Source organism: Esox lucius, chromosome 23 (assembly GCF_011004845.1).
Source record: "Esox lucius isolate fEsoLuc1 chromosome 23, fEsoLuc1.pri, whole genome shotgun sequence".
In the NCBI taxonomy this organism is placed as follows: Eukaryota; Metazoa; Chordata; class Actinopteri; order Esociformes; family Esocidae; genus Esox; species Esox lucius.
In genome coordinates, this window is record NC_047591.1 from 6,909,212 (window position 1) to 6,935,667 (window position 26,456).

A 26,456-nucleotide genomic window follows, 5' to 3' on the forward strand; every position below is an offset into this window, starting at 1 on the left:
TCCAGCATGACAATTACCCGAAACACACAGCCAGGGCAACTAAGGAGTGGCTCCGTAAGAAGCATCTCAAAGTTCTGGAGTGGCCTAGCCAGTCTCCAGACCTGAACCCAATAGTAAATCTGAAAGTCCGTATTGCCCAGTGCCAGCCCTGAAACCTGAAGGATCTGGAGAAGGTCTGTGTGGAGGAGTGGGCCAAAATCCCTGCTACAGTGTGTGCAAACCTGGTCAAGAACTACAGGAAACTTATGATCTCTGTAATTGCAAACAAAGGTTTCTGTACCAAATATTAAGCTCTGCTTTTCTGATGTATCAAATACTGTCATGCAATAAAATGCTAATTAATTACTGAAATCATACAATGTGATTTTCTGGATTTTTATTTTAGATTCCGTCTCTCACAGTTGAAGTGAACCTATGATAAAAGTGACAGACCTCTACATGCTTTGTAAGTAGGAAAACCTGCAAAATCGGCAGTGTATCAAATACTTGTTCTCCCCACTGTATATATATATATGTATAGGTACATATCAAGCATATTATATGAACCACCAATTACCATTATAACACAGGATACATGCATCACAGCATATATGGTCGCTTCATTTCTTGTGACAGCCGTTCAAAATTTCTCCTTGTCAGCGAAACGTCTTACACAGACAAGGAGAGACCCTGACCCAGGCGGCTAGTCAAAATACCCTGGCATCGAAACCAAAGACAGCCTGTCCGCATGAAACACCACTCAAACATTACAAAACTGTTATCACGCACCTGGCATAAGTGGATTTCATCTGCCCCTTTCAAATCATGATGACAAAACCTCAGCATTAGTCACATTGTATGACCTAAATGTTTTTCCATCCAGGTTTCAAAAGGTGAGTGTATGGTTAATAAAATACATATTCCAAATCACACATAAAATACATATTCCAGTCAAAACACCATTGGTTATGAGGACGCAGGGGACATTCGGGTCATCTGAGAACTTCCATTGCTTGGTCTGGTAAATACACAAGTGTTTGGGCATTACGTAAACCACACCAACATATACACCCAACCCTAAGGGTTTGTGGTCTTTGTAAATAAATCACAACTACGGTAAATGAGCCACCGGCTTCAGGAGTAAATTGTAGAAAAAAGGAAAAAAACACTTCTCCCAACGTGACACCGGCATGACACACGGTTCCCAGAACCAAAAGACCAGACACACTGTTCAAGTTGTTTCAATAATGGCAAGCCTTCCGCGACTGGCCAGCCACCAAAAGGTATGCATTGGCTGCTCTGTACATAACATTGTAAGCTTTTACAGACTGCTAATGGGTCAAGCTAATTAATGCCATGGAATTCAGGTTCATCTGGCTTTCATTAGGGACCGTCCTGATCCGAGTATGTTTCCATGAGGGAAACATCTGTCTGGAAAACAGACAGGCAGGAAGCCTATTTTAAGGGATGGAAGTTTCTAGAGTGGAAGTTTCCAGGAAATATTAAAAACAAGGTTTGTGATCCAGGTGTTAATGTCTAATTCATGAAAAGTGTGTATGATCAAAATTGATCTTAAAATGATCGTACAATAATTTCACAGACAGAGCTGATATTTATCAATACTATCTTTGTCGTATACTTACGATCAGACTCACGTCTGGTCGGAGACCGTGTAAACCAACCAACCTCCATCATTATCATGAAAAACAACAAACATAACAGCCTCGACAACCACAATTACAATTATAATAAAAGGGAAGTCCTAAAATGAAATAAGATGATGATGAATATAACACAGACATGTACCACAATATTAAATATTGTATCACAAGCTTAGGCTATTAATGTATTATTTATTTCAATTTATTCTGCCTTTTTTCTCTTCTGTTGTTGACAAAAAAAACTTGCTTTTCCAAGTCACTCAGGCCATATCAACATATTTGGAGATCATAAATGGTAGTGATAATTTCAGTGGCTTTATTTAATTTACCAATCTGCGACGACATCTATGCTCATTTCAACAAGGTGTGACAGTTTCATGAATCACACTTAGAGATCATTGTATGTCTGTCCCAACATTCAAATCTGAGATCTCGGAGGTTTCATGAATGAGGACCATTGTCCAAGACACCTTAGAGAGGAATGCAATGTCCTTGGTATATTTAGGCTATGGCCTTCTGATGTGTCATACACACTAAGAGGAGAACACATTCACATGCACACGACACAGATTTTGCAGGTCCCTCACAAACCACAAGAAGTCACTACAGCAGAACAAGTCAATGAAACTGCCTGACAACCAAATCAACGTTTTCAGGGAGGAGAACGGAGGACTTTTAATTAAAGAATTAAGATGTGACAAAAAGTACAACATGAAAAGAAAACAATGTTACCATGGTTTGCGAACCAAATAAGGACTGAAAAGAAACGCTAAGGAAGGAGGAATATAAATAAGGACTGTGATCATGAACACAAGTGAGAGTAATGATAACAAACAGGTGTCGGTGCTCCAAAAGAGGTAGCGAGGGCGTTGGATTCCAGGAAGTGACCCCGGGACACTGACACCACAATGATTCAGCGGTACTGTAAGACCGAGATGTTAGCGATGCACCATTCAGGAGTGCCCTCTGATCAGGGTTCTGAAGAATACACTAACAGATGTTGAGAAAATGGAATAAGGATATGATTCATACTACAGTTCTTCTGGACTCTAATCAGAGTCAAAACTCGTCATGCCTACAATTCCAGTTTCCCTTCAAGAAATGATCGGCAGGTGGTTATGCAATATGATTAAATAACAGAACACGACCCCGACTTCAAAGCAAGTGCGTTTATTTAAGGTAATCACAGATATGGGTGTAGGCTATGAGTAAGTCGAAAGACCAGACACTACCACTGACAGAACAGTTGCTATTTTGGTCCAACTTGGTTGTGGCGCTGCAGCAACCAGGTCACGCACAAGGCCTATTAGTGCTAATCAATTCACTAACCTACATTTCAGCTGGCTTTTACGTGAAAAAAAAAAAAAGGAGAGAGTGCCAACATCAATGGGACAGACGGGGTCTTTGACAGAGTCGGTCCTGCTGAAACAATCAGTGCCGCAGAGAATTTCTTCAAGGAAAAGAGATGTAATTCCGGTGATTTCTAGGGTAAGGCTACAGTACACTCAGTCTTTGGAGAAGTGTCTGGGGATGTACTATAAGTAGGGATGTGTGCAATTACACCAGAAGAGTTACTGGATCCTGGGACAGGGAAAGCTGTGAAGTGTGGGCGATGCTGGTAAAAACCTATTTGGTAGCCATAAATCCTGCCGACAAGCCAGAATGACGTGTGAAGAATGTAAACGTGCGGAGAACAGGCACTTAGGCTGCATAAAAGCGTACGGGGGAGGTTTATGATGGTTTATGATACTGTCCATCTCCAGTCTCGACTATGTTAATGGAAGCAAGGGTAGGAGGAGAAGCGAAGCTGATACATCTATGATATCGTAGCATCAGGTTAACCTCTACTCCCCTCTAGACACTGGCCCTTGTATGGAGGTATGGAGGAGGTAGCCATCAACAATCAATTGACGCAACTCTAGCATTTTTATAGTTCAAGGTTTGACAAAGATTTAGAGAACATTAACATATAGCCAGGGTGAGCAGATGCCTCTCATCACTTTCATGTTTACAAAATGATGCAAGAAGATGATAGCGTATGTAATTATTCGAAAATCACTTGTTCTTCTGCTCTCATTTCCCAATTTATAATGAATAAATATATGGTTTTTAAAAAGTAAAATGTCTTTATGAGCTTAGTCCAGAAGTTGAACAATTTTCTGTAAGCCCATAAACACAAACATGCTCCATTACATATTGCTGAGAGTTTGTCTTTGCCAGAGCTCTGATGGGTTTTTCCATTTTTACAATATGCTAATGAGGCGACAGGCAAATAAAACATTCCAAGAGTAAATTTGTTATTGAAAGTCGGTCACAGATGGACCAGATGGTTGAGGTCCTGGTACTGATAGAAGACGCGACTGGCATCACAAACTTTACTTGCCCCGTTTAAATCGGTTCATGAAGCACTTCACACTGCGAGAGGGTTGAGAAAAGTGTAATCGAAAGTTTAACAAATCAGAGACGTGTAGTTTAACATCTGGTAACACTAAATTATCCACTTTTGCTAGCAGGGTTAAGATGTAATAGACCAGCCAAAACGTAATACTCAAGCATCCTCACAAACAGTTATTGTCATGGGAACTCCGGAGGCACACTACAACAAAACACTACAGTTCTAGTTGAGTGTGAGGGAAACTGAGGAAATGTTTTATAGTAAATGCCTAAACAGCTTAAAAGCACCATTCCCTCTAGGAGTAATACACAGTAAAAGCCAAATCCATATCCAGGGCCAAAGACACAAAGTGGCCCAATAGATTTGAGTGAAGACACAAGAAACTGGATCAAGCCAATGAAACAAGAATGAGGCCTAGAACAGGTGGTGCTTATTCTGTACAGTTCTATAGGTCTCTGGAAAGTGACCAGAATCCTGAAGTCCTACTCTGTTAACATCTGTCTGGATGGGAAAATACCGACCATAGTCAAGATTCCCAGAGCTAGCTGGAAACCAGAGAATACAGGGACACAGTGGCTGTAGTAGAGGCTGTTATCCCAGGGGATATATCGAACAGGAAGAGAGGGACTGTTAGGAAATCCCCCACTGAGTGGCAACTCAAGTGGAAAGAATGATGGCGTTTACTGGTCGACTTTTCCTGTGGGTCCTCTACTGTAGGTTTTCAAATTAATTCACTGTTTTGCCGCATAGAAAACCTCAGTATGGTGTTGCCAACAGTTAAATTAGTCTAAAAGATAATGACGTGAGAATGATAAGTATAAAAAAAAAAAGAGTATAGAATCGATTTTTAATGGCATTGATTAACTGCCACAAATTCACCAACAGCCCTGTTGCAAGGGTCTGATGGCCTTTTGGATGAGAAGTCAACTGGCAAACCGCCCAATTGTTTTGTGACATTGTCTGGGAATCCCATACTGATACCTCACATTGTTGGTGGGTTGGGGTCGTAACCCCAAGTCATTATTCTCATTATCCTCAACGGGGACGCTCCACTTCCCCTTCTAAAAAAGTCTCTTTCTGGAATGAAGCAGGGAGCTAAGTTTCTGGATAGTGTGGTAAGGTGAGCTATGTCAGTGGTCAGGTACTCCTAGCTAGACATCCTTTTACCCCATAGGGGCTGGATAGGGCACAAGGAGAAGTGACAGGGAGTGAAGGATTTTAATGTGAGATATGAGCATATGGCCTCATGACCAGTATTGCAATAAAATGTGACTTCACAGTGTCCCTACTTCAACCTCTGTCTTAAGACAACAGTTGTCATTATTGATTGGGTGTAGTATAATCACACTCAAGCTGCTTTCTCATGACCCTGAATTCCCCCTGTTGTATACAACACTTAAAGCCATGCTATTGCCAGTTGACAAGAATAAGACACTGTACTGTTGCAACCACAAACTTCAATGATGCAACTATCTAAACCCTTTAATGGATTATGACATCGGAAAACACCTACGTTAAAAAAGACCAGTCATTCTCAGTTGTCCAAACATCCTTATCAATTTGGGGACAGCTGAAAAAACGCATTGTAAAACAGCACAATGCTTTCATGGTTCTGTGGTTGAATGTTTATGCAGATTCCCCCGGCGGCGCTGTGGGAAGATTCCAGGCAGCGGTAAAAACTGGCCGTGGGACGAGCTGCAATACCTCCTACAACAGTTTGTCCGGTAACACTATGGTGTACTACATTCAACAGTGGTCTGCACCATCCAAACAACCCGTGGGCTATGGTGTGGCCTGATTCATCACTGCCAGAGGGGGACCACAGTATGGGCCAAGCATAATGACAGCATGATGATGGATAAAGAACAAGCGGGCCACCGAAGCCCCACACCCTTTTAGATCATCACTGGCAATAAGAACTGTTCCTCAAACGTTAAATGACGCTTTAATCGGTACTACAAAAAACAAATTAAGTGTTAGGGTTGATGCATGCAAGACATGGTCAATGAGTAAAGCTATGAAGTGGGCACCGATGTCTATGTAATCATGTGACAATGTTATTTACCCATCTAGCAAAGTGTTGCTAAAACAGCAACAAGAAAGGGGATTCCTGTGAGATCGTATCTATTTTTAACTTTTCACTAATCCCTCAGAGACAGGCGGTGGTCTCCGTGCAATGTGACGTTTACATCCGGTGAACCCAAAGCCCTCAACCCTTCCTGACCGATGAGTCACTAGTTTCCCTCCCCCTCCCATCCATCCACCAACCTTTTGTGATTAGTACAGCCCCCCCCTCTTTCAACTCACTGGTCTTAGTCCTGTTTTTGGAGAATGGCTGCTGGTTTTTAGTTAAGCGAGTGGAAACACTGGCCTATTTCAAAGCCCAAATCGGAACACTACTATAACTAAATGCTAATTAATTCTAGAGCGCAGTGCAAACTGTAAAATTCAAACTGTTGAAAATGTATGATTTATTGTTCCCGGCCTGTTTTATGGATCATAAGGCTGGGCAAAAATTTGACACTGAGCGACAGTGATTCCAGTTAACATTTAAAACCGCTGTACGGTAACTGGGATGTCTTAGTTTGACAGGACATAAATCATTGGCACAGTAAACCTATATAATTTCTAACGGCCCATGTCTTTCAGCGGTTGGTCATTGACACAGCCTTATATGAGCAAAGTAAATATAGGTCATTTTCACTGTGCTCAGCAAAGGACTGCCTTTTACCACAACTACCCGGCATTCCCTCCAACTTATGGAATTCAACAGAGCTATTTCCATGCTGTCATGTGCGCCATGTATCTTGACCACATTGCGGTGTCTCATTGTCTTATGGTGTAATGCTACATAGTAATTTGGGGGGGGGTCTTCTGACTAACAGTCTGACCGCACACCAAATATGTACTGTGCAGTATGCATGGGAATGGAGATTCAAGCTCAGAGCTCCGTGTTGTAGCTTGGCACCGGCATGTCGGAAGGCACTCATCATACTTCAACTGCTTGGAGAGGGAATCCCATTGTTAGTGAGACTTGAGATCACAGGTCAGGGACGGGTTTCCCTTTCTTAGTCAGAGGTCTCTTGAAAGCTAAGTGATAGGCATAATCTCAATGTTATGACAGTGGTTTCATCTTAGATAGAAGGGGTGTCACCATAAAAAGTTGCCCAGCTTCCTGTGGCACCTTGCTTTGCAGATGAAATATTTTAAAAAAGGGTGTAGAAGAACAAACGGCTAATAAATACAGAGAAAAAAAATTTTTCTGGATGATGATGACATTTTCCAGTCAGGAATTTACTTGTCTCATCAAGCAACTACAACGGATGGGGTCAGCCACTTGCAAAAATGCTAATTGAGGTTGTCAGTTGGGCGAGTCTGTCCTCACACGCGTTGATCTGACTGAAACCATCAATTATATATATATATATATATATATATATATATATATATATATATATATACATACCTATTACATAGTCTCTCAATATCCAGTAACTGGCCACCATGATTTTGATCTGACTGCAGAGATTAAAAAGCACGGAACTCAAGGATGTCCAACATCTACTATCTTCACCTCCAAATACGTATGGCTCCACTTGATGTTATTTGTGCAGGTCTTCTGAATAGGGTGTTTGTTTGACCTGAAGCACCAGACATCCAGGAAGTTTATGTACATAAAATAATCTCTCACTGACCCTCTACTGGTCTCACAGACCTGTTGGGCACACAGGGGCAACGTCAACCAATTTTAGCCTAAGTAAATTCCCTTAGAACATCATGTTTGGTCAGGGGGGAAGGAATGTAGTATAAACTTAAGCTTTGTTATCCTTGATTGGTTTTACTACCATTACTATTATAAGTCCACTGCTTATATAGTATTCTCCATTTTTTTTTTAAATAAACAGCAGTAAAGCTAAAATGGGTCTATGTCCCATTTAAGCATTATAGCATGTGGTAGAGTAAGTAGCTTACAAGGGCCAAAAAACAGGCACCCAGTGAGTCATGAATGTCAGCATGCGATTCCCCCAGGACACCCTCGCTCGGCACTGCTATCTTTTCAACTTTCGCCTCTTCCCATGTCTATTTAACAGCTTGTCAGTCGCATGAAAGGTATTTCCTCTGAGTCACCGCCCATTCCCTTTTGTCATTACAGAACTACGGAACCACGCATGGAGACTTCAAACACCTCACAGCGCACAATTCCTTCACATCCTCCCCTAAAGGCTGGCTGGGCAAATCATACATAATAGGTACTTATTTTTTTTTTTTTACTAGGGATTTTTGCTGAGGAAATAATGCACTTTGCTACTGCATCATGTGTACAGTACTTGGGCCTATTCAGTACGACATCAGGTCGAGATGTTTCTGTGTTTGAGTAATGTCTAAAGAAAAGACCGGGCCTTACGGAAATACCATGAGTCTAAACACAAAGGCTACACCTTCCTCCCTGATCTATTCTCCTTCGCCACAATTGTTTGATAGAAAGTTGTTTCAGATAAGGTAGATAACTTAAAATGAACATGGGGTTATGCCAGGTGGCTCAACAACAGGCCATGGTGACAAATCATTAAATGGAACAGTAAAATGATCATTGCATTATCTGTTTAATGACTAGATCTTGAGGGTGAAATCAAAGGGAAAACTGCTTTTTAAAAGTTAAAGGCGAATAATGGCAAATGTTGACAAGCCTCTACATTCACAAATTCCACATTATTGGACTGTCAAAGTGTGAAGCTCTGTCACTCAGGGACAGGTAGCTTTGTGAAATAATAAAGATCAACATAAAAAATTCATTTTCTGAAACTTCGTAGCAATATAAAATTCTACCAAATAATATACAGGACAAATACCATGGTCTGGAAGAATTAAAGGTCATACATTTGAGTTGTAGGTTCACTGTCTATTCTGCTAGTTTTCCTTGTAATTAGAGGGGCCATAACACGCCATTTTTATCAGCATTCAAAATATGCTGGTTATTACTAAATAACATTTTAACCATCACTAGTTCTGGGACTGAAACCATTTTTGTTAAGTGAACTTACCTTATTAACCTATCCTATCCATATTATTCCCCTATAATATTGTGTTAACTGATACCCAAATAATGTGGTGGACTTGTTCTATACTTTTATGTGGCTAAACTATGAATTATATAAGAACAAAAATCTCCAAACAAAATACATAATTACGGAAGCGGACAAGAAGGATGGGTACATTGGGCTCGAGGCAAAACATACGCGGTTAAGGTGGTGTTTTGAAATGTGACACAGGGTTTCATACTCTGCGATCCAACTGCTTGACGTCACTGCAAACAACATCAACAACGACGACGCCAGTCTCAAGTTGAACTATGAGCAGCGGAAGTACCCCCCACCCCGCCTTGTGTTCCTTAATCCCCAACTGGCAACTAACAAAAGGAATGCAACAAATATGATGACTCAGTCCTGTTCTGACCTGACACAATGGGTCAACTGAGGTTACATAATAAATGGTTAACAATGGCCTCAGATAGCAAAGATGTTCTTTCATGTCGTATATGTAAGCGAACAGCACAAAGTAAAACAGATAAAATATACTTTACCCATTATGGATTATTAACCTTGCTGGCCGGCATATTCCAAACGAGGACAACTTTGAGTGTTTCTAAAAGGTGTTACTAAGATGTGTTAAGCTGCCATAGATCAATAGCACAGAGTCTCGCTGGCTTTGTAATATAATGTTTACCTGAAACCCTCTCCAGGTCAGGCTTAACACAGTCATTCACTCACAGGCCACTTTATTGGGTACACCTGCTCACTCATGCAAATGGTTGCTGGTGCCAGATTTTGGCTTGAGGATCTCACAAATAGCTGACCTCATTGGATTTTCATACATTACATTCTCCTTCCTCTACGAACAATAGCACAACAAAAAACATCTAGTCAGCGTCATGTTTGGTGGGCGTAACCACCTTGTTAATGACGAAGGTCAGAAGAGAAAGGCCAGATTCGTTCAAGCAGACAAAAAAGCCACACATTCAAATAACCACCATTCACCACAATGGTGTGCAGAAGGGCATCTATGTACAAAGTATCAAACATCGAAGCGGGTGGAGGCAAAACCCAATAATAGATAGGTACCAAATAAAGTGGCCAGTGATTGTTCATCTCCACTAAGGCTTCAGAAGAGTAAAATAAAAATAATGGTAGAATAATGTATTTACACTCAATTCAGAAGTAATGAGCTCACTTTGTGTATGGAGTACACAAACTGACATTTAGAAGTGAGCCTGGAAAAACCATGGTCATCCAAACCAGTGGCGTCAGTTCAACAGGAGAAGGGATGTTTCTCTGAACCTCAGGAAGTAGAGAAATAGTTTGGTAATCATTGCGTTAGCTGCTGCAGCTTTATTTAAACACATACTGGAATTTAGCATTTACCCCCTATCTCAGCACTGGAATAAAAGTTTCATTTCATGTTAAACAGCAGTAGCCTACCTAGCTTCCATGAGTGGATGGGTGTGCGGCAGCAATGTTAGCCTATAGGAGGGGCCCAAACGTTACCAGACAAGAACCCAATGGCCACTAACAGAGCTTCCAAGTTTCTCTGCAAAGATGCAAGAGCTGAAAAAGGTCAACCATCTCTGCGGCACTACATCAATCAGGCCTTTATGGTAGAGTGGCTACATGTATGCGTAAAAGGCATATGACATGCAATCTGAATTACTCTTACAGCATAAAGAAATCTCTGCTCTGATCCAAAATGTAACGATTAGGACTAAATGCCAAATGCAACGTCTGGAAAAAACAAGGTAACACTAATCACCTGGCTAATGCCATCCCCATGGTGAAGCATTGTGATGGAGCATCATGCAATGGGAGTGCTTCTCAATGGCAGGGACAGGGCAACTGGTCAGAATTGTGGGAAGGATGAAGGGACCAAAAAACAGAAGGATCCTCCAAGAAAACCTAATCCAGAATGCACAGGACCTCAGACTGGTGTGGAGATAAATGTTTGAACACAACAATGATCTGAAACACACAGCCAAGACAATGCTGGTGTGGCTTCAGGAAAGGTGTGAATTTCCTTGAGTGGCCCAACCAAAGCCCGGACTTGAACCCCATTGTAGAGTACATCTGTGGGGAGACCCGAAGATCACAGTTCACCAACGCTGCCTATCCAATACAACAGATCTTGAGAGGATCTGCAAGGAAGAAACTGCCCAATGCAGGTGGATCTAAGCTGATAGAGAGGTGGACAACATTTTGCTTCTAAGAGACATCTCAAGGCTGATCATATGATACAGGATGCATTTTTCTGCTCAATTTGGTGTGCCGGAATACGTATGTACATGATAGTAAAAATAAACAATGAAACTGAATTGGCACATTTCTTAATTTTCCTTCATTTGTGTATTGTGTGTAGATTAATAGGATTAAAAAAAAAAAAAACGTCTATAACACGAAAATGTGGAGAAAGTGAAGGGGTCTGAATACTTTCAGAAGCCACTGTATAAAACATGATTACTTAATTGGAAAATTGCATTAAAAAACAATATTCTGCCTACAGTATGTGCTCGATGTGGCAGATTTAGGTAGCAAAAGATAGATTTTATGCCCAGGAACTGTAGAAGGGGCCCGGCTATATGAAAAATATATGAAAGCAACATCTCTAAGCCACACCTCTAATGTACTAATGTAACATCTCTGCAGGTTGCAGTGTTTTGAGAGGAGAGGAAGCCTCTATATGGTCCGCTACTACAGGTAAACAAGGCCCAGCCACTGTAAGCAGGTCTGCATGGTCCTAAAGCCACCCCCATATGGTATTTTTTTTAATAATGATTGGATTCATTTATACTTGTTGGCTTTGCAATTGGGTTTGGAGACTGACATACCCTCCCATACCCAATTGACACGCCTGATTCAATCGTCTGTCTGTTACACATAAGCCAAATTAATGAGTAACAATGTTATTGTTGCAGTAAACAAATCGGGGTAATAACAATAAAACATTTTAATACGTTTTATTACGTTAAGAATTAGTCTTTGTATGCATGAAACATTGCAGTTTCCAGCGATTTTGATTTAATGTTGTAGGTCTGATATTCTACTCCAGTGACAGTGTCTCTTAATGCTTCTATTATTCTTGATGGCATCGACGAATCAAGATCTGATTGGCCGTCCTGCCGCGCAAACTGGAGATAGGGGTGGCGTTCCACGTCTCCCGCACTATATGTAATTTGTGACTCGCGCTCTGAGCCACAGTGACAGGCAATATCCTGACTGAAGACTCAAGTTGGACGTACGCACTGAGGAAAAACTCAGGATAGACTTTGAAGAACTATAAGGTGGCATAACTTTTTTGCTTAACAGACAAGAAAATAGATTTTACGCAATAAATATGCAGTCTCTCTGTCACCAACTGTTCAGCTTGCTCTTCGTTTTCGGAAGCCTTCAGATCCATCAACTCACGGAGGCTTGCTCGTGCGCTCTGTCGCACCCGCAAGATGCGTACTGCAACTCTGACATAGGTAAGTCGCGTTGGTTTTAGCCCCGATAATCTATGTTATGTGTACTAAATATTTAGTCCTAAGACTTTTCTATGTTGAAATATATTTTTGCTATGATTTTGTGATATTTTAAATATACATCAAATTGAATAGTCTAACACAAACTGATGATAGAATAAGCGAACTTTTAGTCTAGGATATATACGTGGGTTTAATCTCTACGTAGAAAAAAATAAGTTATTGTCGGAATATATCAATGTGTAACTGTAAGATAATGGTTTATTACAGAAAGCTTTCTGCCTGGCATAAATAAATGCGTCATCTATTAAATTGGCCAAGAGATAAGCTTTACTTTTCACCTTGCCTTCCAATGCCAGGGAAGAGTCTAACGGAAACGGTATCCATGGAAACAGATCCCACTGATCGTAATGTTCTTCAGTGCTAAATAACCATTTACAGAGAAACAGCCCCGAACTTAACAAGTAGACAGTGGCTAGCCAATGGTTTTATACTACTTATGGAACCTCGATTTGTAGAGGTTAGCAACCGCAGTTTTGGAGAGTACACTAACTTCTGTTCTTGTTTCTTGCTCACTTGGATATGGTTGGATTATGTCTGGCTTCCAATAACATGTAACAGTCAGGATATGGTTAGGAATATTAATCTATTGTGTAGTGCATTTGCGACCAATTGCTGAATTCCACCTTATAGCCTTATTGGTAACATTGCACTTCAATTAAATACAAAAGTGCACATTTACTGTTGGGAACTGATTCATTCAAGTTAGGCATTTGATAGTCAGCATTTTAAACGCAGCGATAAAACTATAACAATATAATAAAGGCTTGGTTATTTTCTTAGGTGCACTGGTATTTTCTGTGTTGAATCCAGATATATTTTCTTGTGGAGCGGATTCTGCAACCCACTTGTAGTTGTGATTTTCTTGGCATCCTGCTCTGAGAATGGCTTTGGAAATCTTGTTTAACCACTGGGTCATGCTTTCACAGGCTATGAGAGAATAACAGACTCCGCTGCTCTTATCGAGGAATGCTAGTCCAACCTGACCAATGTTATTGGATAACACTTAAGACCAGTTTGGTCCTGACTCATCACGGTTTCTGCAGGAGACCCATTGCTGAAAAGGTTAAGGGATTATTTGATAAACCTGAGCAATAATACACATTGGCATGGCAAGAGAAAAAAGGTAGAGTGAGAAAGAAGTCCACTGGGAGATTTAAAGAAAACTGTGCAGCTCTTTTGTACTGTGGAACAGAACTGCCAGCGGCAGGCAGTGCACGCATGTAAACCAAAACACACACACACAACACACAGCTTTGTAAGACACAGCAATCAAACGTCCATTAAGGTAGTATAGAGTGGTTTAATGCCCCGAAGTGGAGGAGAGTAGAACTGTTCTGCCCCATGGGTGGGTGGGGTCTTTCTGAGGACAAGTATGATGTCATGATTTTTTCTGCAGTGATCCAAAACCCACCCAATCAAATTGTGATTAAAGCCCAATAAAAGGTCAGAGAGGTTTCAGAATTTTTTTCAACACATGGCAGCTGTTTTAAAATCTTAACACACTCTCAAACAAATTGTCAAAAATCTAAGTATTTATGACTGGATTTCTTTAGCACCTACAGTAACAGCATTGATGAGCATTGCCTATTAAGTTATGTATGGCCTAGTTCCATGGCGTTGTAGGTGTAGAAATTTTAGTGCCACAAGCGGTCATGTAGAGTCTTTCCTTTCATGTCGTTGATGTTGGGTAATCTCATTGGCAAGGAGAAGGCCCCTGAGCTCCAGAAATCTAGGGATGACTTCAATGGCTGCAGTAAGCACTCGTGAGCATCACGAAATCTCATTCCAATGTCTCCGCTTAGCCAGAAGTGTGCTTCAGATTGCCTGCAGCGTCAATGGAACAAGAGACGCCTCATGCCTCCCTCTGCAAGCTGCAGAACCACAGTAGTCTGATAAAACAAAACTGTCAGCATGCCAAGGTGCTAAAGCCAGGATCCCAATTAATCATGTACATCATACAAATGTAGAGATATTATACAGGTTGTTAATAAAAAAAGTGAGATAATACTATTGGAGTAACAGCACACTTTTTTCCAGTCATGCTACTGTGGCAATGTACCCAATATCTGCTTTATTCCTCTCCAGTTCCATTAGCATGCAAACCTGGCATGACTTTATTGCCACTTATTGTGCAACTGACATTTTGAAGCAGGATTTTACATATTAATTTCTTATAGCTATTCTGTGTTTGCAAACCAACAGTAACTGGATTTTGAAATGAAAATAATGTTTTTGGGACGATGTTTGAGATGTGTTATCTCCTGGCAACACTGTATGATACATTTTTTTGATGTGTCTCCTTGAAAGTTTAAACAAACATCTTGCCACAAAAGTGGACTTTTTATCAGTGAATGCTGGTCCAGAATTCTTGCACGCCCTTCCATTTAATAATTTCAATACAATTTGATTAATACATAGAGAACCTTTCAACTTTAATATAAGTTAGTGGTATAATTCCTCAAAACAATACTGTAAATCACCAGAATGCCTACGAAATATTCACTAGTAAATGATGACTCATAGAATGTGCCCATCTGCCCATATTTTAACTTGAACTGTATTTCCAATGAAGTCTGCTTTCATTGAACACTTGGACTCTTATTTGAGAGCTACCATACAAAAAGGTCAAACCTCTATGGCGTACGCATAGTCTGAACATCTACAGTAAAGGTGGGTGAAAATGCAAATGGAGACCATCAGCTCCCCTCAGTGGTAAAGCCGTGTGAGGAGAGGCTAATTCCAACTGCCAACTTCAAAGGCGACACAGTAGAACATGAATCATCCCGGTTTAAGAGCCAGAGGCGAGTTCAAAGCCTGCTCCCGTTGTTTCATAGGCCCTGCTCCATAATCAACAGCACCCGCTCTTCATTCGGAATGTTCTGGAAATGATGAGGCATTCTCAAATTAAACCCCTCTTTGCATTTCCAGTTGGATCGTCATTTCCTGCCCATTTCCTGGCTGCCATCATATTCTACCTGAGGATATGGCAGAGAAATAGAGAGGAGAGAGAGAGAAAGTGAGAGACATTTGGGTGCACAGCAGACCTACTTGGCTGAAACAGCCCATTCACATGGGAAGTAAGGGAAAGGCAGTTATTCTAAAGCTTTTCATTCAGCAGATTAGCGTCATCAGGCAGCTCCAGCCACACTTTGGCCCCTGGAGTTTAATGTCCCTGCACTTTCTAGCCCCACGTTCCCAAACAGCTGAGGTGTCGGGAGCAGACCATTACATCCTTGTACCAGTGTACCGATTCAGTAGAGAAGATTACTGCTGTAAGGAGTGTGGATTAGCCTAGGGTAAAACCCTTGGAGGAACGGGTTATTTAGCCTGGTGTAGGATAATTATTGCATCCCTCCATTTACCCAGTCCATTTTCTTAGGAAGCCTGGTGAGGGAAGCAATGCTTCTCTTTTACAGTTTCTCTCATTGGTATTGCATACTCAATTACTATAAGTTGCAATAATGCATAACCTAATCATATTCTCTACTAAGCTGCCCAGTACTCTTACCAACTGGCAAAAGAGAAGTGCCTTAATGTGAGGAACATAATGTCATCAGGGATGATCTTGGTGCAATCAAAGCAGCTTCATTCCGTATTGCCAGCATTCCTTCCTTAAAATAGGTCAAGAGGTCATACAGCGTGAGATGTTTGACATGTACATCCTGTGAGATGGTCATATCAAATGTCTAAGCCATTGCTTTCCTCCATGCCACGAGGAACCCAACTTCAATCACGGTTGTGTTCCATAACTGCTTGCGAAATAGGATTGGAGTATTGAGTTGACTACAGTACTCAAGTAGTGTCATATACTCTTTAGAAAATTTGCACTAAATAGAACCGTAAAGAACCTTTATGGTTTTATTCAGCAGTTTTTCCCCCCAAAGACCGTATTAATCATTTTGGGGCTACATAAATCCAATTGCAGATAATTGGTTCTATCTAGAACCATTTATGAAGAGGTAACTAATAACAATTGTAATAATTTTATGATGTGCTAAGAAACCCCTGGTTTACATGCCACATCAGGCCTGCAAGTCACATTATTCTGGCTTGCAAAGTGATCTGTTCCTAATGGAATCCAGCAAGTAGAATTGTGAATCACCCACGGTTTGAAACTTAGAAAAACGGTTCTTGAACTCTATCCCATTTCAAATAACCTGTTTGGAAGCGACTAATAAGACTGCAACATCTTTAACTGCTCCCGCTCACTTCAGGAAGGCTGTGTTCAGGCTGTGAATCAGCATACTTACCCTATCCAGTCTCCTGCTCTCCCTTTCCTATCACCAGACACATTACATTTCCATCTGTGTTGCAATTAGCATTTGAATGCACATTCTAAAAACCACAATGCTTCTGGGAATGCAATACTTTGCTAAATCAATTCCATTTCTCACTGTCATACTCTCGGTCATTACCTCTCCTTTACAAATAACCACCTACTTTCCATTTGGAATGTATGTCAACTCTTTTGCAAACATGAATATGTATGCAGGAGAAACAGGAGAATAGCACTTGCCTGTAATTGCTACTTTAGTGTGCAGAACTGGAAAAGAGGGACAGACTGACTAATAGAAACAAAGACCGAGACAGAGCGAGACAAACACAGAGAGAGACAGAGCAAGAGTGCAAGAGAGAGCAGGGAAAACACACTAGCTCTGCAAGAGATTTTAGTGGGTGTGCTGATTACAGATAAACTAAACAGTACTGGTCAGGTGAATATCTTGTGCAGTACTTGGACTTAGAATTGGTTTATATAAACAGTCATAAATTGGTCTTTTTGACACGGGGGCCCAGACCTAGCCTGAACAGGCATTTTGAAAGAGAACTCTGTGGTCAGGAGTAAATATAGCTAGCACTGTGAATTCTACTCAAGGCCCTTCCCTTGTAGGTCTGAGGGTCACTTTAAGGAATAACACAAATCCTCTGTCCAAAAAACAGCTGCAGCCTTTCACACGTTCCGCCAGGCAATGATATTGGCACCACCCAATTTGCATATCCCATTTTGAAGGCCTTTTGGTGTTACTGTTGCACCCTCATTCAGCATTATGACCTATGACTTGGATGTGTAATACCAAAAGCTCAGTGCCAAGCTCTCTGGGTGGGAAAACGATGGAGTCTTTGCGATGGAGTGTAGATTATTGGGAGAGCAAGGCAGGCTTTGGGCTACTGACTTCTGAAAATCTTTTATGAGGGATCAGAGCAGCACATATAAGAAAGGATCAAAGTATCATATTTGAAAACGTTATATTCCACAGTAACGGTGCCTAAGCTCCATAAAAACAGTGAAAGGAGCATTCCTTATAATTTCAGTAGCAGAGCCTGGTTAGGAAACAATGCTCTGATATAATATGTGAAATGACTGAACAGAGTAGAACAGATGTACCTTGTACTTTGTCTTAAAAAAGTCACAAATAAGAGAAATCTGAATAATCATTGGGAAGAGGTTTAAAAAGGATGTGTGATGCCATTCTAAACGACCCTCTAGAAGACACTTAGGATTCCCGCCTTTATTTTATACCTCTTTTTCTGTCAGTTTCTGGAAATCGATAAACAAAGGAATATGATCCTGTACAGTTAGATATTACACATGCCTTCTTCCTTCTGTCTAGAAGAATGAGACTCTCTAATTTTCCCCCCCCGACTCGCGAATGTGAGCCTTAAAGAAATGTGGGAAGGAAATTCCGGAGGGAAGATAACATTCCAGTTCTGTCTGTGTCTGTCTGGCTGCGGGTAGGCAGGTGAACTTCCCACTCGACTGCCCCTGCATGTGGGCTACCCCTTCCACCCCTCCTCCTCCTCCTAAGGAGGACCCCACTCACTGCCCTAAGGGAGGCTTTGCTCATAGGCTGGCCCCCGACCCAATGGGCCCACTTACACAAGGAGTGAAAGCAAACATGGCGTTTCCACCGACTGAACAGTTTCACCTAGCAGTGTTTACATGAGGGTGAGCAGCACCGATAAGATCTTTTTCCATCTTGCGCCCAGTATAAAGAAAGGACAGGAGTTTGTTTAAACAGAGGAAACACATGGTTTTATGATACAGGCAGATGGTTCACGGATGGGAGAAATAAACCCCCCCCCCCCCCCCCCCCGTGAAGCAGCTTTCACCTCTTAAACAATTTCAGTCACCTAACTCCTAGTCTTCCATTCGTCTTGTCAGGCAAGTGGAGGCAATGTGAAAATCGGTTTGGGTGCGATGTTGATGTTGATTACATATTGGACCTGTTTAGGCTTTTCCTCGCTCCCACACAAGCTTCACCCTGGCTCCAGACGTCAGGGTTGGAGATCGGGCATGACTTGAATTCTGAATCATCCAATGAGCTGGATTTGGCAGCTAGTGGCTTGCCAGTGTTTGTCCTTTATTGAATAATTGACTAATTCTGTGCTTGTGTCTTCCTTCTACAGTGATCCGAGCCAAAGTGGTGGGGAAGAAGCTACTGAAGGACGGGCCATTTGGCACCATGCGTTATACAGTCAAACAGATGAAGGTTAGCAATCAACACATCATTTCATCTTACACAATGATCATTCCTTGAAGTGCATCATGGCACTCTGGAAAACACCTCTGACAAGACAAGAACAGTTCAGAGCTAGAAGAATCATTAAGAAGCTCATAGGCTTTGAATCTGAAGACTAAGTGTATGCCTTTAAAAACAAGGATTTACAACTAGGCTACTGTTATAAAAGTTAGGTTATAACAATTCCCAATTCATATACCCAAAACATCAATGCTGTGCTGTTTCATTGAGTGCCATAACATTTTGTTACATGTTGATTATGATAAAAAAATAAATTAAGTAACCCTTTGCCCTGTAGCAAGGACTTTCGACAATCCCAGTAAAACCTGTCTGAATAATGATTTTGGGGCCAAGGAAATACATCAAAGTTGTAATAGTCAAAAGACAATTGCTTTTCAGTAAGTCATAAATGCAGGCTTTACTCCTCCTAGAATAAGCTCCCCTCCCAAAAAACATACTTATAAGTGGATTGTTTATTTTCCCAAGAACCGTGTTTGGTCTCAGTAGCTCCCCTCCTCACAACAGTTTGTCCTGTTCCTTGTTCTATGAATAGACACGTCTAAACAGGGATTTCCTGTTGTTCTCAGACAAATAAATCATGATAGACCAAAACAAATCCCAGGGCAAACATTTACTTTGTACTTAAGTGGAGTGACCAGGGCTGACCTGGTAGATAGACCAACCTCAAAGTGACATTAATATTGTCGAGTCATTTTTATTGTTTTTGAAGCAGTCAGTGATAGCATTGAAGGCTACTTCCTCTGATACACTACATTCTTGAAAGATATCATCTGATAGTACTGTGTTTATTGTTGTAAATTCCAGACAATTTAGAGCAACTCAGTAATTCCAGTTGCGTCTGAAGCTCAAAGTCTCATAGGTGTGTGATTTTCCAAGAAATTAACTGATTTAACACGGTTTGTTATGCTTTCTTTCGCAGATGTACAAAGGATTCAACAAAATGCAGCACATTCAGCACATCTACACCGATGCCTCTGAAAGCTTGTGTGGAGTCAAGTTCGACATCAACAAGTACCAGTATCTGATCACAGGTGCGTCACTATTCCACCTTACTGGTGATCTGAAAATTTGCTAACCAATGGTTTTGGCAGGCTGTTGGGTTGATCGTGATGGTGCCAGAAAATGTCTTTCCATCTAGTGCTAATAATAACAACTGATAAAAGCTGCTTCAGAAGTACATTATCAAAAAGCTAATTAAAGAGGGAAACAAGCACATCAGTTGACTCCAGCTTGTTGTGCCTGGCCTGTTTCCCGAACTCCCTCTCTGTAGCACTTCCCACCACAATGACAGTGTTGCTAACGGCAGCCCCAGTTTGTCTGGTTTAAATGCAGCTCCCTCCTCCCCCCTTCCCTAGGACTTCTTAACTGCACTGTGACACAAACTTTCCCACTATCTGTAGCCTCCCGTTTGCCACTGCGTGACGAGACAGAAGCAGCATGCAATTAGTCTTGGATCATTTCTTTTGCTTTGTGGGTGTGAACATCAGAAAACAACTTTTCCCTCATCGTCTAAGAGTTCCAGCAGGAAGTTCTGGTGTTTTCTCAGCGCAGGCTGCAATTTATAAGCTGCAGTGTGAAGTCAGAAAGTAGTTTAGTGACACCCAAGCCCCTCATACTGTATATGTGTGTTGCTTGTTTCCATCCCAACGTCCCAGACCTGTAAATATACCCTGAGAAGCCAATGAAAATGGCCCTGGCAACTCTATGTCTTGGTGACAGCAAGCCAGACTGGAGGTCCAGCACTGGTTTGGGGAGTTATTCTATAATTGGGTCTACGGTCTCCAGGCTGTACGCTAAGGCCTGAGAGATTAGCTCCACGGGTCGCCCTTTGATCAACCCAGAGTGAGTGCAAAGGCCCCCTGATTAGCTTTGAAGAAGCATGCCGCATTAGCCCGACTTCAGGTCTGCTTGTGCGGCCATACCTATGATCGTCAGAGTTTGCAAAACCAGGCTTATGCTGCTCTCTTCATCAGAGATGGCACTAGTCAGTATGGAAGGTATTGGTTGTTTATTTGCAAGCCGTCAGCTCTGTGATGACAACAAACAGAGTGGCACTAGCATGTACACACCGGCGCACACACCCATGATATCTGAACGCTAGCTAGGAATGTTGTAGGGTGCACCTGTTTCAGAGGAAGTCATCCTGACATCGGCGGTAAGCTGTGAATGGCCAGACCCTAAAAATAGATGTCAAACGACCTTCTGGATATGCAAAAATAGGGGTGTTGGTTTAATACGGGACTTACTGTACCAGATTGCCTTACCATAGTTAAACAACTTTGGACCACATGCTTTAGTGTATTCATGCTAGATGGAGTAGGGAAATAATTAGATATCTTCTTAGGTATATATTGTGCTATCTGACACTTTCGCAACATGATGTTATTTTTTTTAAGGGGAAACACAGGTAATTAATGTTGTGTAAAATGATTTCATTCATATCAAAAGCATATGTGTAAAATCCCTATCTCCACTCAGGCCGAGTATACGACGGCAAGGTGTACACCGGACTCTGCAACTTCAACCAGCCATGGGACCGTCTCTCTCTGGCCCAGAAGAAAGGCATCAACCACCGCTACCAGTTGGGCTGTAACTGCAGGGTGAGTGGCAACAACTGCGCTCCCGGGGAGAATATGGAAATGGAAAAAGTGGATAAGTTGGATAAGGAAACCCAACAGCAGCAGAGCCAAGATGGAGGAGCTGCAGCCAGGAAGAGGGGAAGGGGTCGGGGCAGAGGCATGGGCAGGCAGTACCAGAAAACCCTGCTTTCCGCAAAGCTTACCATCATGCTCTGAGCATGTCCCATCTCTCTGCTCCTCTATCTAGAAGACTTTTTTTTAACCACAGAAAAGGAGTCTCTTCATCAGAACAAAAGGCACATCATAATCTCTACAAGATGTTATCAAATATTAGCAGTAGAACAGGATGCACAATACTGTGTTGACTTTATGATTGCAGTTACTTTAGTAGCATTGCATGTAATGGGCGAGATAGATAATGGTGACAAACAGCAATCAATGACAAAATCTTTGCCAAAACCATTAAAACTGCCTTCCGGTAGAATAACTACCAAAATACATACATACCAAATCATGTAATTGTAACTATATTGATTTGAGGGATATATTTTAAAAGATCCTGATATGATTCATGACTAAATGATTTATGTAAGGTTTAAGCTGTCATTGTTTATGTAACCCAGTAATATTAGTGGCTCTTCATTCAGTGTCTTTTCATTTTGATATCATAACAGATAATATATGTCCATGAATGTAACTGAAGAAAGTGGGGAAGACAAGGAAAGATAGAACAGAGATTTATAATAATCGTTGGGAGTTATTAAACAGTTTAACTACACTGGCATCACATTCCCTGTCATTACAAAACCTGAATTCCACATTCAACCAGAGCCTCTTTATGTGCGATCTGCTCCAGTGCAGCTCCCATCTGGGCTAATAAAAATTCTACTGTATTGTATGACTCCAGCCGCCATTTGCTAGGCCCATCGTTGGCACCGTCAACAGCAATAAGTGCATTGCCAGACAAGACAGCAGTAGCTATGCAGTCCAAATGAGGTCCAACACCTTTCAAACTGCGAATACCAAACCTGTTTGGGGTTGTGAAGTGAGTGTTACAAGGTTAACGTTTAATGACAGTTTTTAATGTCGTTAGAACGGCATGAAGTTTGGACTGACGCATACAGAAGTATATTTTATAATTAATTCTTTACTTTTATAGTAAATATTAAAATGTTCAATTTTATAATGTTTGCAGAGCTGGGTAATGGAACAATTCAGTTCAACAATACTGGGCTCAGAGGATAACTCGTAATAAAAATCTCCAGTGCCCACGTTCAAAGCTATGACAGAACAGTGACTAAACATGGTATGTTAGCATTGAAAACAAAACCAAGGGACCTTTAGTATGCACAACTGGACCCAAACAGGTAGAGGCCTCTATATATCCATTGCCTGTGTCAGTGTAAAATGTATCTTTAATCTGAAATCCCTCATACACACAATCTTGTTCTAGTGTCACACCACACCTGATTGTATGAACCCCTATGATACAGTATGCTTACTGACTGAGAAGAGTCAACTCCAAAGCAGTGTAGACACAACCCTCTTTGTGATTGTAAATCAAGCACAAGAATCTCCTAGAGATCTAGGCTGTGCATGTCACACTTCACTGCCGCTTCAGCCAAATCATTAAACCACAGTCTGTCATCTTTTGCATTCTTCAACCAACGATTATTTACAGCTAAGGAATTCAGGAAGTGTGCCAGAAATAATCCACTCCTGTGTGTATAAAAAAAAAACATTAACATCAGTAAATAATTAAAAAGCCAACTATCCATGAAGACACTTCCTATGATTAACAGCAGTGTGTTTTAAAGGCGAAACAGTTTCCAATTTCTTTCCTTCAAAAAACACTTGGCAAGCTCTGTGCGAAAAGGAAATTAGATATGTATAGAATGTTGGCCAGATTGCAGTTCAATACCACTTTATTCCCAATTCCCTATTGGAGACCTACAAAGTACTAGATTTGAAATTCGAAGGGTAGCATTTGGAGTCATCTTTGAACTCCCCTTTCACCTTTAAACTCTATAGGAAAGTTCCTCTACAGGAAACCATCCATCCTTTCATTCAAATCCCATATAGAAATTAGTATTATGCCATTTAAAAAGTACCATAAATTAATTAGGTTCATATATTTATAACTTGACTTGTTCACCTTTTGCTGATTCATTCCAATTACCTGTTGGAATTTAGACTTATCACTTTCTCTGTCCCCTATTCAGCATCTTACTCTCCAATAATAGTCTTGCGCACAAGATTATGCATTTGCTTCAACCTGTCCTGAAATGCTAATTCTGCCTTGGCCTTATTAATGTATTCTGGATGTAGACTCACTGTGCTTTTGAACCGTTTATATCAACTGTTTATATCATACTCTAAAACAGATTTTCAGAATGTTCACCCAAATTGATAGTTGAATTCAAGTGGAATTATACTGCCAACCCACAGTGAGCATTCACCAGCGTACTGTAGCATTATCCGGTTTTATCTTCCTGCTTTACGGCTACATCTGTAGTTTCGCTTCTTCTCTCTGTAGATTAAGCCATGCCACTACCTGCCCTGCTTTGTGACCTCAAAGAACGAGTGCCTGTGGACGGACATGCTGTCCCACTTCGGCTACCCCGGCTACCAGTCCCGGCACTACGCCTGTGTCCAGCAGAAGGAGGGCTACTGCAGCTGGTACCGGGGAATGGCTGGACGCGACAAAACCACCATCAACGCCACAGACCCATGAGTGTAAACAACATGCAACCCCCAAAACCTTACTGAGTTTCTTCTCTTCCTCTGACTGCCACTCTTTTCAATCTTTCCCAACCTCCACAAACTCCCCTCTTCATCCTTAGAGTATTACGAAGCTCTTAAAATGTACAGTACCGGCACCAAGCAACCCTACCCACGTCCTCTGACAAAAAAAACAAAAACTGAAAGAAACAGTGCCTGGCTGTCTCATAGAAGTAGCACTTCTCATATGAACAATACTGTATATTCTTTTTTTCATGCTCTGTCAGTTTCTCTATCTTTCTTTTCCCTAGCTATTAACGAGCGGATATTAGAACCGATCCCAGAGTCAACTTTTGCAATGGCCTATTCGAAAATAGCAGGCTTAAATAGGTCGGAAAGCACTTCATAACTGCAGTTTCAAGCAATATAAAAAGGATGAAAATCATCCTAATATTTAGTAAGATGCAGACAGCTACAGTATCAACAAAGCTCCTGTAATAATAATTTCATGTTTATCTTTGACAAGTTATGCACAGTAACAAGGCCAATGCCAACATTAGGTATGACCTCTGAAAAGCAATACCTCTTGCTCCAGTCTCACAAAGGCGCTTTGTTGATGTTTCAAAATGATTTTTAATTGCATAAAGGGTGTATATGTATGTATACGTATTCACAGCTCATACTGTCAACATGTCTATTTATATGAATGATGCAATTTTCACCTCCTTGACTGTTTGCGCTGTATAGTTCATTCTTGGTTGTTTTGAATCACATCATCATATGAATGCATTGCTAATTTGGAAAGTAATTTTTTGGGTATACCTATATTTTCTTCTGTAACGATTACCAAGAATGAGCCTTACAGCTCAAACACAGGGAATACTTCATCTTTTGGGAAATGGATGCACGTTTTTCTTTTTCTATTGATATACATAAGCTATGAAACAACTGTTGACTCGACTGGAACCTCTGTAGTGGACGTATTCATCTGTGTTTGTGGAATCAGACAATATCCACTGAAATACTACAAACAAAATGAAATGTCATACTGCAACAGCCAAAAATATATTTATGTATCTGGCCAAAACTGTATTTGCATCACTACCCTGTTCAGCGGTCATGAAAGAACAGAATCCCGAATTGTGTTGATACAACATTGATTTAATGTTTGTTCAGTGTTAGACCCACCTTCAGCAGATTATGAATGATGGTACTTTTCCCAATCACAGTCCCCCTTCTGGTACTCATGAGGGAGGTCACTTTTTGTCACAGCTTTTGTCATAGTTTAAAGGAGAGGCTTTGGAGAAAAAGCCTGTTTTCATAAATGTTTATTCCATGATTTGTATTTTTTTTGTATTTAACTATTTCATATGAAACTGATGAAAATAACACAATTGCCACTAAACTCTGACTTTTGTTTCCATCTGGGGAGTTTTCCAGTTCAGTATCTTCAGTCCATTCCGTTGTCAGAAACAGAGATGCCTCAGTAGAAGTGAAAAGTAAGCCCAGTCTCGCAGCTGTGACAACTTTTTCCATTCTGTTCAGAAAAACCCATGCCAAGTTGGTGTTCAACAGAACAGATTTTGAGCCCTAGCATGAAAGCTTTAGAAGGAAATCCACTAAAAGATGGTTGTGTAGTGAATTTTATTATTCATGTGATCTATTATGATGTGAAGAACTCAACCTTAATCTTGCCTCCTCCCACAAGGCATTTGGTACATGCCAACCTAACAATTTAAGGAACTATATACATTGAATTGAAAAATATGTCAGTATTCTATTTATTATAATTTACTACGTAGCAAAGCACATTATAGAAAATTAAACAATGCTCAATTAGACATTTCTGACTGGAGACAGTGGAGAAAGCACTTCACTATCACGTTTCCTCACTGCTGAGCTTCTGTTGACCCTTGGCTGGGCCCAAAACACAACCCATGGGTACCTCTTTATTAACTCGCTCTTCTGAGAGGACCACTATCCCATAGAGAAATCACTATTGTCTGAACATTT

General features: G+C 41.0%; 2 protein-coding genes across 4 annotated transcripts in view; one reads left to right on the forward strand and one right to left on the reverse strand.

Annotated features, from left to right (window-relative positions):
• LOC105029999 (synapsin-3) overlaps window positions 1-26,456 on the reverse strand; it is a 101,478-nt gene that overhangs the window by 22,203 nt on the left and 52,819 nt on the right. The gene's annotated exons all lie outside the window — the stretch shown is intronic.
• LOC105029998 (metalloproteinase inhibitor 3) lies at window positions 12,264-25,782 on the forward strand. The gene is made up of 5 exons (XM_010903614.4): window positions 12,264-12,544; window positions 19,010-19,092; window positions 20,063-20,174; window positions 21,622-21,743; window positions 24,259-25,782. The coding sequence occupies exons 1-5, from the start codon at window positions 12,415-12,417 to the stop codon at window positions 24,454-24,456; spliced, it is 645 nt and encodes a 214-aa protein (XP_010901916.1). The 5' UTR covers window positions 12,264-12,414; the 3' UTR covers window positions 24,457-25,782.